The 14,672-nt window shown below is 38.4% G+C and overlaps 1 protein-coding gene across 21 annotated transcripts in view; it reads right to left on the minus strand.

The window, feature by feature from the left end:
* Positions 1–14,672, minus strand: part of EPB41L2 (erythrocyte membrane protein band 4.1 like 2) — a 215,324-nt gene that overhangs the window by 103,249 nt on the left and 97,403 nt on the right. For all 21 annotated transcript variants that reach the window (XM_079938894.1, XM_079938884.1, XM_079938888.1 and 18 more), the window contains 2 exons: positions 8,919–9,382; positions 8,004–8,216 (listed from right to left, as the gene is read on the minus strand). In XM_079938894.1, the coding sequence (XP_079795020.1) occupies positions 8,004–8,216; positions 8,919–9,368 (663 nt within the window). In that variant the 5' untranslated portion in view covers positions 9,369–9,382. The remainder of the gene's footprint in view (positions 1–8,003; positions 8,217–8,918; positions 9,383–14,672) is intronic.

A 14,672-nucleotide genomic window follows, 5' to 3' on the forward strand; every position in this document is an offset into this window, starting at 1 on the left:
ATCTGACCTGTGGCAGCTCAGATCTGTGTGAAAGAACTCTTAGGCTTCTGGGAGTCCACATTCTCTCTATGCTGTGAGATCCTGAAGGGCCAAGACCACTCCTTACCCACGTCTGCATCGCTCTCACACCTCGTCGGTTCACAGCCTTTATAGAAATTTAATAAATCATTTTCATTTATTTAAACCCATGAAGTGTTTCTACAAGAAGTTAGCCTACTGTTTCTAAGCACTTAAAAAGCAGGGCAGCTGTGGATAGAAGTAGTAATATGAGAGGGTGGAGGATTACACACACACACACACACACGCACGCACACACGCACACAAATCTTTTCTAACTGGAAAGGATGGAGAGAAGAACTGGGAACACAAACGAGCAAACACAATCATTTAGCTTAGATATGGATAAAAGTTTTATACACGTATGAGAAAGCAGAGAGAAGTCAACAATAACTTTTTATGAGTAGCGCTAAAGGCAAAGTCCTGCGTTGATGCCCTATGGGGAGACAGAAGAAAGTTCTTTTTCTCAAGGAACTAACAATCCAGGTGAAGAAACAACATAAACATGAGAAAAATCAAACAGTAATACAAGAGTTTAGCTGTTGTTCAACACAACAATACAAGAGACTCTCACAAGGCAGCACATGATTGTCCAACTACTGGTGAAAACAAGTTCCGAGGAAGAAAAAACATCCGGACAGCTGGATTTAAGCTGGACATTAGAAGATTGGGGGGAATCGTGTGGACGGGGAAACTGAAATGGCAGAGATGATCTGATCAGAAACTTGAGGGAAGAAAGGCCAGACAATTCAGTGCCTTCTTAGAAGACCAATTTGGCTGGCAAGGGAAAACACAGAAAATCCTATAGTAATAGATCAAAAGACCTCCTGAGGTCATATGCAACAGCATCCTGAATGCCCACCCAGCTAATGAGTCTGCTCTGCTCCTGTGAACCCCTCATGTTCTTCAAGCTGGACCAAAGTATTCAACTACTCACATGGCATGGCAACCTTTTCCCATTTACTAAATAAAAATTACGTTATTGGATAGAATTATCACCTTAAACTCCTTTTTGAGCTTAAGGGATAAATGGACAGTTAACCAGAGACATTCCATCTGGACCTATGTCACTGGAATTTTAAATGGCATATAATATATGCCAATTGAATTGTTCACAGTTCTATTTAAATCATATTTAAATCTAACGCTATTTTGCAGGAGTTTAGAGGGCCACAACTTCCAGATCCCCTACAAGATGTAGACAGTTAAAACTATTTAACTCATAAACCTAGTAAGAGTCGATTATATAGAAGTCTAAAAGAACAGCCTTGGAGGGTGACAGTAGACATAAACAATCAAGTAAGTAAATAAAACCCTCAAAAGCAATGATAACAAATTGGATTTCTGAGGCCAGTACTCTGCACAAGAAAGGCAAGAAGACCTTGACACATTCTACTGCCTGATAAATAGTTTTATCAACAGAACACTGACGAAGAGCGCCTACATTCTGACAGCCTTATTCATAGCACTGGGAAAAAATGGCACTGACATTCCTGTGTGGGCAGGAACAATGCCCTCAATTCTCAGACAAAATCAACACGTGGGAAAAACTTTCAGATGCCAGAGGAAAATGTGAGCAACTCTAACTCAGAATGCACATTCACTCATGCTTCCGAAGTCTTACAGGGACTTTCACATTTATTTTCAGACTTTAAAAATATATATACAGACTTATCAGCTGTAGTAAAGCCAGCTCAATCCTAGAAATAGAGGAAGCAAATATTTTCATTCTTACTTTGCAATCTGAGAATAGAAGAAAAGAGGAAGTGACTTCCCCAAGACATCCAAAGAGTCAAAAGAAAAGTAAACACAGATCTCCTGACTTTATATCCATGGCATCAACTAAATCTTACTGTATTTTTCCTTAGAGGAAGGAGCCCTGCTGTTTTAACACATGGAGTATGTAAATGACTTCAGTGGCAATATCACAAGAGTCCTCCTATAGCAGAGTCCCTGGAACAAGCATGCAAAATCCAGGAGACTCCCGAAAATTCTTTACCATTAAATTCTGGTACCAAAGGGGCTTGTCACATACCATTGCATATCTCAATGAGATAAAAATAGACATATCAGAGAGTAGAAATTATAAATTTTCTTCATTAAAAACAATAATCTTGGGCTTCCCTGGTGGCGCAGTGGTTGAGAGTTCGCCTGCCGATGCAGGGGACAAGGGTTCGTGCCCCAGTCCGGGAAGATCCCACATGCCACAGAGCAGCTGGGCCCGTGAGTCATGGCCACTGCGCCTGCGCATCCAGAGCCTGTGCTCTGCAACGGGAGAGGCCACAACACTGAGAGGCCCGCGTACCGCAAAAAAAAAAAAAAGAAAAAGAAAACAATAATCTTCAAAGTAAAGATTTTTTTTTCCAAAAAATATTTGAGATCTCACTTTATTATCGAGATGACAGACTAGTATACAAATGTAAATTGTAATTTTTACTAACTTTAATGAAAAAATACTTCACGCAAAGATTTGGAACAAATGCACAAGAGACTCGGCCTTGCGTCAAAATTAATGCATGGCTTAGTAATAAGCCTATTGTCACATAAGCCAGAAATAACATTAATTAAAGTCAAGCCATTTCCATATTGTTTTTGTACTTAACTAAAATCATTCTCCAAAAATGCACCATTATCCAATATTTATGCTCATAAATACTGTGTGTGTGAAGCATTTTTTATGCACTTAGTATTAACATATACTCTCTTCAAAAGAATGCAGACTTCAAAGATAACAGTTTTTGAAAACGATGTTGCCATGGCTCCCTGGGCAGTTTTCTCCACTTAATTCCTGAGGTTTGAGAATAGGTTCAGATGGCCCACGGGAGAAAGAATGTAGAAACAGAGAGCCAGGAAAGGGCAGGGGGCTGGAAGGAGGATAAAAAAGGATATATGGAGATCGATCTATCTATTTTAAGGGAATAATCTGTGAAGCAGAGACGATATTAAGACACCAAATAAACAAAAATATCCCCAAGAATTATGTTTCTTGATTTTAAAAAAATTATTCAGTTAATACAGTAATACTGACATTAAATGGTATAAAAAGGGTATTTTTGTTGTCCAAAGGTACTGACAGATAACAAAAACAGGAATCTGCCTAACTTTCCCAATGCTCTAATCACATCGATAAAACCGTATCTATAACGACCACTGGTGTGTAGCGTAACCAAGGCAGTGGATAAAAAAAGTCCCCCTTAAATTACTGCAGCCATGTTCTAATATCGAATAGCATTCTTGACTTTGCTAGGTCTTTTATACTAATAACTTTACAACCTCTGGTCCATTTCTTCCAGCTCCTTTTTGCTCTATCGATCAGTTTTAATCATCTTATCCTGGCATTTCTCGACTTGTAGAACTTCATCCTACTCTACAAGGTCCCTATTAAGTCAGGCTGTTCCAACTCCTCAAGACCTCCTGTACAGGCAGGCCATGCTTCCCTCTACTGTTGTAGGTGCCCTAAGTGAAGGCATTCAGGCCCTCTTCAGTGGGCATGCTACAATCTAAAAATCTAATTGAAAATTAGATACATGTACATACAGAAAGAAAAACAGCAAGCAATAACTATAGGCCTCTAAAAAGCCATGAAAGACACAATCATCATCTTTAATGACAGTGAACAGCTGGAAACAAATCTAATCTCCCCAAACCAAATAAAGTAAAAGTATTTATTTCCCACACTGTATTCACTTCCTTAAGTACTTGCAACTTCATTTATAGTCACAGTTTCCCACAACATACTTCCCCCCAAGTAGCCCTCAGACACCCGTTTCTGGTACAGAGCTACAGAACGACAGCTAAGCAGCATCAGCACATCACCCCATCTGCCTAAGGTCAGTACTGGAACTGGGAAACGAGAGCGTGCTCAAACCACGTGATGGCTGTTCTTTGGGCTCTGCTCCTGATGAGGAAGTAGCAGCAGTGTGATCAGTATCAGATCCGTTCTAATGATATTAAGAACTCAAAGAACCTAGATAGGAAGGAGAACTGGATAAAAGAGAAATTAATCAAAAGAGGAAATACCACTTATAATGCCTGCATTGTAACAACTATTGTGACACTGATGAACTACAGCCTCTGGTCAAAATATACAGTCACTGCCTAGGTTTCCAGGTGCATAAAATCTGCTGTGCGGTCACATCACTTAAGTCTACTCAAATTTTGTTCTGCTTTGTACTTGACAGGAAAAAAAAAGTTTACACAACACTTATATGCTACAAGCTTATTTCAAATGTATCTATTACCCTCAAAAGTTCATTCTTATAATGGTATATTAACTAATCACTTACTAGCTGAAAAGACAACCTGTAAATTAATACAGTCATTGAAATAAAGACTCCTCTGCTTCTCCAACCAATTTAAGTTGAACCATAATGGAATGAGAAAATATGAAAAACTGAATGGCAACTAAAAGTACAGTATTTCAAAACTTATGCATTCAACAAGAGGTACCTGAAAGGAAAATTAGAGCCATGAAAGCATAAAGCATACATTTTTTTCCAAATATTCAACTCAAGAAACTGGGGGAAAAAACAGAATAAACTCAAGGATAAAATAAAGAACAAAATGTTACAAAACAGAAAAGAAACAAATAAAACCAAGCTGCTTCTTTGAAAGATTAAACGGTTAACTCTATAGCAAGAATGATGAAAAAAGCACAAATAACACAAGAAATTAAAAATGAATCAAAATCAAAGATACAAGATGAGAACACTACGAACAACTTCATACCAACAGATTTGTCAAGTTAGATGAAATGGGCAGTTCCACTAAAAATACGAATTACTGAAACTTATTCAAGGAAAACCAGAAACAGCCTATTGGAAAATCAAATCCATGATTTAAAGAAAAAAAGAACACCTCCCAACAATATTCTTCCCAAGACAGTTTTTTGTTTGTTCGTTTTGTTTGTTTTTTTTAATTTGGCCATGCTGTGGGGCATGCGGGATCTTAGTTCCCTGACCAGGGATCGAACCCGTGTCCCTTGCAGTGGAAGCGTGGAGTCTTAACCACTGGACTGCCAGGGAAGTCCCTCCAAGACAGTTTTAAAGGCAAGTTTTACCAGATCTCCAAAGAACAGTTAAATCCCTAATTTACGCAAATTTTTCCAGAGAATACTAAAGAGAAGCAACTTTATGAGATTAGTATATAACCCAGATAACAACATCTGATGAAGATAATTTGATAAAAGAAAATTAAAGGCAATTTATGCAAAAACCCTAAATTAAAAATACAAAATCAATGTCAAATCATCATGAACAAGTAGTATTTATATTAGGAATTCAAAGACGGCTTCATGCTAGAAAACAATGTAAATTACAACATTAATAGATTACAAAAACATATGATCCTCTCAGTTGATGCAGAAAATACATCAGGTAAGATTCACTACCTATTCATGTCTTTCACCACGTATTCATGAAACTTTCTAGTCTAGTCTTAGAAACTAAGAAAAGAATATCCTTAATCTGAGAAAGAATGCCTAGTTTTAAAAATCCTAGAGCAGTCTTAGAAACCTAAACAAAACTTATGAAATGATGCTCAGTCTCCTGAGTTGTAAATTATAGGATTATTTCCATGGTTTCAATTATTTACCATGCTCTTCCTGTGACAGGATCATGCTTGCCCACCTACTGTCATCAACCTTAACCACAGGACTTGCTTGGTTAATGAGATGAAAGTGCAAGTGGTACCTACTACTTCCAAGCAGAAGATTCAAGAGCCACAGGTGTGGTTCTGCCATGTTCTCTTTCCCCTCTATTGTGAGCCCAACGTTTCCCAGGTGGAGCACACACCTTTAATCTTGGTCCAAAACTCAAGAAGACATGGGACAGAGCCCACAGCCAACCCACCGAGGGCATATAACATGAGCAAGGAATAAACCATTGTTATTTTAAGTCCAGAAGATTTGGAGGTTGTTTGTTATTGCTATTGTTGTCTTTATTGTATAACCTAGTAAAAGTTGACAGTGATCAAATAAATGCTAATTAAAATTTTGAGACGATATTTCACACCATTATGATAGGTCAAAATTAATAATTCTAATAACAAAAAGTGCTGATGACAACGTGGAAAAACCTAACAGTGGTTGCTGGTTGGAATTTAAATTGTCACAACCACTTTGGAGACCGCTTTGCCAACATCTGGGAAAACTAAAGAAGTAAAGCAGCATCTTAGCAACCTGGCAATTCCCTTCCTAGGTGTCTCCCCTGCAGAAACTCTTGCACAAGTAGATAAAGAAACATATATAATAATGTTCACTGAAGCACTGACTGTTATACTATATAAAAGAAATTGTGCCTCAGCAGGGGAATAGATAAAATGGGTTAGTCATTCAAAGGAATACTATACGGCAGTTAAAATCAATAAAGTAGATTTACACGTGATAAAAAGACAAATGCAGAGAAAGAGGAGAGAGAGGAATAAGACTCTAGCAATATCTTTAATGCTTTATTTCTTTTAAAAAATATCTAAAACACACGGCTAAATGGTGACATCTGGTTAAAATTTTAATGATAAATATACAGCTCTCCTATTATTTTTATATTTTTGTATTTTTTAAAATATCATGACTTTTTTTAAATGACAGAGAACAAAAATAGATTTAAACCATAAAGCACATTGGTCAACCATGAGCTTTGGTGATAGATAACAGGGGCCTTCAAGATTATCTAAGTAATCCTATATTCTAAAGATAAAGTCAATTTCTGGGCCTCAGTTTGACCCACAGAGGTTGAGTAAGTGACTCAAGGTCACATAACAAGTTATCAACAAGTTTATTCTCAAAATCTAGACTTCCTAACTTCTATCCTAACTTCTAGGATAGGAAAAATGAGGGACATGTGATCAAAAACAATGTAACTGAGTCAGGTTCAGAACACGGTTCTACTGTTTCCTTGTTGTCCCTACCCCTACTACTGAGAGATATACAGTATTATTCTCTCTCTCTGAGAGCTTTAAGGATTTTTAATCATCTTTTGTACTCCTTTTCTCAAAACAACTAACATAGCAGAACAACTGTAACTAAATGAGTAAAATTAAGTTCTACATAACTGATACAAAGGTAAACGTTAAGGACCATGAAGCAGTCATCTTAGTAGTTCAGCAGTCAGGTTCACGACCTCCACAGTTAAACTGCTGGGGTTGGAATCCTGGTTCAACCACTAACTAGTTGGGAAACTTTGGGCAAGTTATTTAACCTCTTTAAAGCCTTACATTCCCTCATTTTACAATGGGAATACCCATAATAATACCTACCTCATACAGAGTCTTATAAATATTACACGACGTAACTCATTCAAAGTTCGTCACACAGTTCTTCAGTAAACATTAGCTATTAGTATACGTCATGTAAATAAAGTAATTTAGCTATGAAAAGCAACAGGCTCTTCTGATTGTCATAAAATAAGGCATTAAATGCTTTTAAAAAATTACATTGGCTTTGGTCAGCATCGGTGCTAATCAATTACATGCTTTGCAAATCAAGAGTGTTTTTTAATTAAATGAAACTAAATTAAATAAGCTAGATTTTAAATCATTATCTGTCTCGGGATGAAAACACTTGGGATTAAACTGCTGAAATTTCATTACTCTGAAATTTCAACCTAGTGCAATGTTTCTCCTCAAGTGAAACACTTATGGCCATGGGTAATATTCAAACTATTTAATGCCCATCCACAACAGACACCAGCCAATACACATGACCAGTGCAGCCTGGCAGAACATCGGCCCTGCTTACCCTTAAGGGTCAGGAACTATCGTTTCTAATGGAAAGGATGACCCTCTTCTATGTTTTCTTGTTTTGCTTTTTTTTTAATGCAGAATTGCGACAAACTATGTTATAGGAACACAAAATCTATTCACTGTGCCAGGCCACAAATGAGGGCAGACGATACTTTTACTGTCATTCCACACATCAAGATAGTTCTCCTACCAGCTCCCAGTCTCACCTCCAGGTCACAGCTGTACTCGGTGCCACCTAGGAGGGTCACTTTGCACTGAACAGTTCTGGTCTTCTTGGTGGCTTTCTGAGAGGCCTTCTCTGCTTTTAGCTCATTGGTCTGAACTTCCTTTGTCTCCCTTTTTGCTGCTTCATCTGATTTGTCCTCCTGTATTTCCTTTACCTTCTCCTCTTCTCTCTCTTTACTTACTTCTTCAACAGGCTGTGGAGGAAAAAAATTAAGTTCATACTAAAGGTGACCAATTTGCAGAAGGCAACACACAGAAAAGGAAAATCTTAAGTAAGAACTGTGATTGTTATAAACACTGCGAGCCTAAAAGACTTCAAAAACTTTGCCAGAAGGGGTATTTTCCTACATTTTCTTTCCCGCAGTCCACCTCCAATTTTCTCATTTTGCCAATTTGGCAATGTCAGCATTAAATGAGTAAAAGAAACTACGTCCCAGCAACCACAATTTAAATACCATGTCAAATACTATTTCTAATTACAATATCATACCATGGCAAAACCTAGGCTTCATCAGGCAACCAAAAGGCACACACACACAAATCTACTTCTTCCTATCCACTGAACCCCTAAATAAATCAGATACAAAAGTGCATACTATTTAAAAGGAGAGGTAGAAGGATTCTGAGAGTACCTGTCTAACCCCTGATCTGCATATACAGGGGATTTTTTTTTTTTTTGCTTTATTATTTTGAAAGTTTTAAAAGGAATAACAGGAGAGGGCTGTGGTAGACCCTCTAAGACCCATATTCCAGATACAGTAAGCCAAAGCAGTATCTTAAATATAAGATCACTGAAAATGATTCAAAACAAATCCTTTTTGTTAACATGGTTACTCCATCAATGCTTTCACTTCCAATCACTTCTCAAACACACTCTGTGTCTCCAGACTGCTCACCACAGGTTTCTCTTCCTTGACGTCGACCTTGATCTCCTGTTGTTTTCTCTGGGCTGTTTCTTCAGCATCACCCTTGGCCTGCCTTTCTTCTTCAGGAAGAGATTCCGCCTTATCTAAAATCTGCTCTTCCCCAACAGCTTGGGTAGGCTCTTTTTTATCTCCTCCGTCTTTGGCCACTACTAAGTTATAGGACTTTTGTTTCTTAAGCCACGGGGGTATGAATCGAGAAATCCCCCTGCTCTCAGATGGATCTTTCTCTTTCTTCTGGCGGCGTGGACTACTTTGGCTTTCAGCTGGAGGAGGTGGCTGGGAACCTTTTTCCTCCTCGGGATCAGATGACTGATTCTGCTGATTTTCTGCTACTTCTTTCAGTTTCTCCTTGGTCGCATCTGCTCCTAACTGGTCAGATTCTTTCTTCACTTCAGATGCAGAGCCCACTTCAGTAGTCATGGTCACAGCTTATTCTATAAACAAAACAAAATCACCAAAGGTTATTTTACAAACTCTCCCAGTTTCAGTTTGGAGGTAAGGGGCAGGGTAAGGAAGAGTGGGAAGGGGAATGGCAGAAAGATGACAGGGAGGAAACAAATTTAGAAAAAGAAGGTTCAGAAGCACAAGAGACAAAGGAGACTGCTTCCCTTAAAGTTTATAATTCTCTATCAGAATCAAAGAACCAAAACTAGCACCACAATAGAATTAACTCTCCGATTCTGTACAGAGAAAACTTCAAAACATCAAAAGCTCTAGAAAGATTCCTTTTGTTTGATTTCATCTAGCTATAAACAATAATTCACCCCAAAAATTCAACTTTTTCAGGAAAATTCGATTTTTTCAGGAAAATTACTTTTCTCTATACTTGGTATTCCTTATTCTACAATATGAAAATGTTACTGATAATGCTAGAAAATTCTGAGACACATTTCACTGCAATTTCACACATTAAAACCAAAACTTTTGGGCTTCCCTGGTGGTGCAGTGGTTGGGAGTCCGCCTGCCGATGCAGGGGACGCGGGTTCGTGCCCCGGTCCGGGAGGATCCCGCGTGCCGTGGAGCGGCTGGGCCTGTGAGCCATGGCCGCTGAGCCTGCGCGTCCGGAGCATGTGCTCCGCAGCGGGAGAGGCCACAGCGGTGAGAGGTCCACGTACCACAAAAAAAAAAAAAAAACCAAAACTTTTTAAAATGTTATTATATGTTATCATAAAAATGAATTTTAAGCGTTGGGGGCTTAACTGCGAGATAACTAAATCTGGAACAAAAATATCTTCTTTTTTGTTCCAATATTAAATCCCATAATTCACCATCACTATTCTAATGCAAAAATTAGTCTTCTAAGAAAGGCACTAAAACTATAATCAAAACTCCAAACCTCCATCCCACCCAACCTCATAGACAGTTTTCCTAGTATATGTGATTATAAGAAAAGTATCTAAGGGTCCCAAACTGAACCAAATGAAGACATCATAGGGGTGGGGGGGAAATGCATCTAATAATCAATCCTATCATAACTAATGAAAACAAAATTGAAATTAAATCTCAAAGTATCTGGCTGTCTAAATTTTACACAAGCAAAGAGGGAGTTTAGAAGAACAGTAGCACCACTGACATAAAAAAACAACAGGCAGGCACTTGAAAAGATGCTCAACATCGTTAATCGGAGAAATAAAATTAAAAACACAATGAGATATCACCTCACACCCGTGAGAATGGCTATCTTCAAAAAGAACACAAATAACGAATGCTAACGAGGATGTGGAGAAAAGGGAACTCTCGTACACTGCTGGTGGGAATGGAAATTAGTGCAGCCACTGTGGAAAACAGTAGAGAGGTTTCTCAAAAATCTAAAAGTAGAACTACCATACGATCCAGCAATTCCACTCCTGGGCATATATCCCCAAAAAGCAAAACACCAATTTGAAAAGATACATGCACCCCAATGTTCACTGCAGCATTATTTACAATTGCCAAGATGTGGAAGCAACCTAAGTGTCCATCAACAGAAGAATGGATACAGAAGATGCAGTGTATATCTACAATGGAATACTCCTCAGCCATAAAAACGAATGAAATTTTGTCATGTGCAACAACATGGATGGATTTGGAGGGTATTGAGTGAAATAAGTCAGACAGAAAAAGATAAATACTGTATGATATCACTTATATGTGAAATCTAAAAAATAAAACAGATCAGTGAATATAACAAAAAAGTAAGAGACTCATAGATATAGCGAACAAACCAGTGGTTACCAGTGGGGACAAGGAAAGGAGGAGGGGCAGGATAGGGGTAAGGGATTAAGAAGTACAAACTACTATGCATAAAATAAGTAAACTACAAGGATATACTGTACAACACAGGGAATATCGCCAGTATTTTATAATAATTATTAATGGAATATAACCTTTAAAAATTGTGACTCACTATGTTGTACACCTGTAACTTACATAATATTGTACATCAACTATACTTCAATTAAAAAATGAAAAACAAATTTTTAATAAAAAACAATAGGGCTTCCCTGGTGGCGCTGTGGTTGAGAGTCCACCTGCCCATGCAGGGGACACGGGTTCGTGCCCCGGTCCGGGAAGATCCCACATGCCGCGGAGCGGCTAGGCCCGTGAGCCATGGCCGCTGGGCCTGCGCATCCGGAGCCTGTGCTCCGCAACGGGAGAGGCCACAACAGTGAGAGGCCTGCGTGCCGCAAAAAAAAAAAAAACTATAGGCAGGGACAGCAGACACAGCACACTGTCTCCTCTCTTGCCAAGGATAAAAATACTCAAAGGCCTGGCACCCTGACTAATGGGAAATTTCACAGCTATCTTCAAAAGTGGTACAAACTTGAAAAGTTCAAAAAATAAAATACACTTGATTTTTCTTTTTAAAGATTTGACATATAATTCACATTCCATAAAATTCACCCTTTTAAACTGTACAGTTAGTGATTCTAAGCATATTCAAAAGGTTGTGCAACCATCACCACTGTTTAATCCTAGAACACTTTCATCATCCCCAAAAGAAACACTGTACCATTAATAGTTACTCTCCAGCCTCTCCTTCCTGCAGCCCATGGCAATCACTAAACTACTTTCAGTCTGTATAGATTTGCCTATTTGACATTTCAAATAAATGGAATCATACAACTTGTGGCATTTTCTCTTAGCATAACATTTTCAAGGTTCATCCATGTTGTAGCATATATCAGTACTATACTTGTTTCTTAAAATATTATTCACCGTCTTTTGCAAATCATATATCTGAGGAGTCCCGTATCCAGAATATAAAAAGAACTCTTACAACTCAACAATAAAGACCAAAAAAAGAAATTTTCTTGATGGGCAAAGGATTTGAGTAGAATTTCTCCAAAGAAAAAGTGACCAATAAGAACCTGAAATGATGCTGAACATTATTAGTCATTAGGGAAATGTAAATCAAAACCACTATGAGATACCACTTCACATCCGCTAGTATGGCTATAATCAAAGGCAGACAGTAACAAGTACTGGTGAGGTTATTGGAAATTTTGGAACATTGCTGGCAAGAATGTAAAATGGTACAGCCACTCTGAAAAGCAGTTTGGCAGTTCCTCAGAAAATTAAACATAAAGTTACTGCATGACCCAGCAATTCCACTCCTAGGTATATACCCAAGAGAAATGAAAACGTATGTTTACCACAAAACTTGTAAATGAACGTTTCTAACAGCATTATTTATAACAGTCAAAAAACGTAAACAATCCAAATGCCCACCAACTAAAGGATGGACAAACAAAATGTGATATCCATACAATAGAAAATTAAGTAGTCTTGAAAAGGAAGACTACTGAACCTTGAAAACATTATGCTAAGGAAAAGCCAGATACAAAAGGCCATTTGTATAAAATTTCCAGAAGAGGCAAATCCACAGAGACAAGAAGTAGATTAGTGGTTGCAAAGGGCTGGAAGGAGGCGAGAATGGGAGCAACTGTTAATGGGTACAGGGTTTCTTTTGGGGGTGATGAAAATATTCTGGAATTTGACAGCGGCGATGGTTGAACAGCCTTGTGAATATACTCAAAACCACTGAACTGTAAACTTTAAAGGGGTGATATCTCAATTAAAAAATAGTAACTTTTAAATTGTTACATACTTGTAATAGGCAAGCATAAAAACATTCATTCAGTCAGTCAGCCTGTATTTAATGGGCCCCTACAATATGCCAAGTCCTAGGCACATGAATAAAAGACTACCTTAAGGAGCTAGCAGAGCCGGGGTATAAATAAATGAAGAGCATGCTGCTTAAAAAGCACAGTACAAACCCTTAACGTGGATTAGGAGAAGAGAGTCATTAGGCAAGCCTTTCTGCAAAAGCTGACATCTGAGTTGCTTTAAAATAATAAGTATTCATTATTCAGGCAAGAGAATCAAAATGGGAAGCACGTGCCAGGCATAGGCAAGGGTGTAGAAACACGAGGATATTCCTCCTGTAGGAAACTACAAGTACTGAACAACAAAACACTGTACAAGCCAAGTGGGGGCTTGTGAGTGGGGATGTGAGGGAAGGAGGACAGTGAATTGCTGATGATGAAGTAGGAGAAGTAGACAGGAGCCAGAACATAAAAGGTTTTACATGTCACGCTAAGAAAGGTCTGGAGGTTGATTTAAAGGCAATGAGAAGTCATATAAGCACTTTAAGTAGAGGAGTAAAGTAATCCAATTCACATTTGGGATAGCCCGACCTTGCTGTAAAGTACAGGATGAGAGAAAAGAATGAAACGGAAAGGTATCCAGGAGGCTGGTGCTATAATCCAGGCATGATAAGATAATGGTCTGTACTCTGGAGGAAGCAGTGAGGTATAGGATAAGAAATGAATCAAATGGTAAAGACAAAGACTGGACATGACGCAGTGTCTAACTGAAAATAGCAAGTCAAAGAGAAGAAAGAGTCCAGGAAAAGTCCCAGGTTATGAGAGCCTGGGTGATGGTAGAACCATCATAGAAATAGGGACCCCGAGGAAAAGAAGGTCTGGTTGACACAATTAAACTTGATTTTTAGTTCACTGCGACTGAGGAGTCTGTGGCCACTTGACACACAGGTCTTAAAAGGAGACCAAATACGCACTAGAGATACAGATTTGGGAGTTGTCATCACATGAGTGATAGCTAAAAGCACAAGTGACATTGACGCCACCTAGAAAAAAAGTATAGTTCGAGCTTAGAGGGCCCTGAAGAGAACCCTTATAACCACCAACATTTAAGGGCCAGGCAGAGGGAAAAGGCATAAGGGTGAGAAGAAATACACAGTGAGACAGGGAGATCAGGGGACAGTAATGTCCTTGAGGGCAATGCTACAGAAGAGTAAACAGTTACGTAACTATAACATACACATGTCCAATCTTACATCTTATTCTTATGCACTTGAAGTTCAAAATCATGTCTTCCAGTAAGACCCTCAAGAGAACTTGAACTGGCTCCATATTGCACAGAAAATCTTTTTTCCTTCTTTAAGGTACCATTTTACAGGTACCAATTAAATGGAAAATATTATTTACATTGATCATAAAATGACCAAAGTTGACTTTCAGCACATATGCTCTAACGGCATTTTGAGAGCTGAATCAATACCCTGGTAAAATTAAAGCAAAAATGCCTCACACTTGTCTGAGCTAACCAAGATAACTGGCAGCTCTCTAATTACTTTGGCTGTGAGAAACAATCTGGAGACTGATCAACTAAAGCTGATTTTGGGTCAAAACATTTCAGAAGCCATGAAATATAAAACTA

Source organism: Stenella coeruleoalba, assembly GCF_951394435.1.
Source record: "Stenella coeruleoalba genome assembly, chromosome: 12".
NCBI classification, from domain to species: domain Eukaryota; kingdom Metazoa; phylum Chordata; class Mammalia; order Artiodactyla; family Delphinidae; genus Stenella; species Stenella coeruleoalba.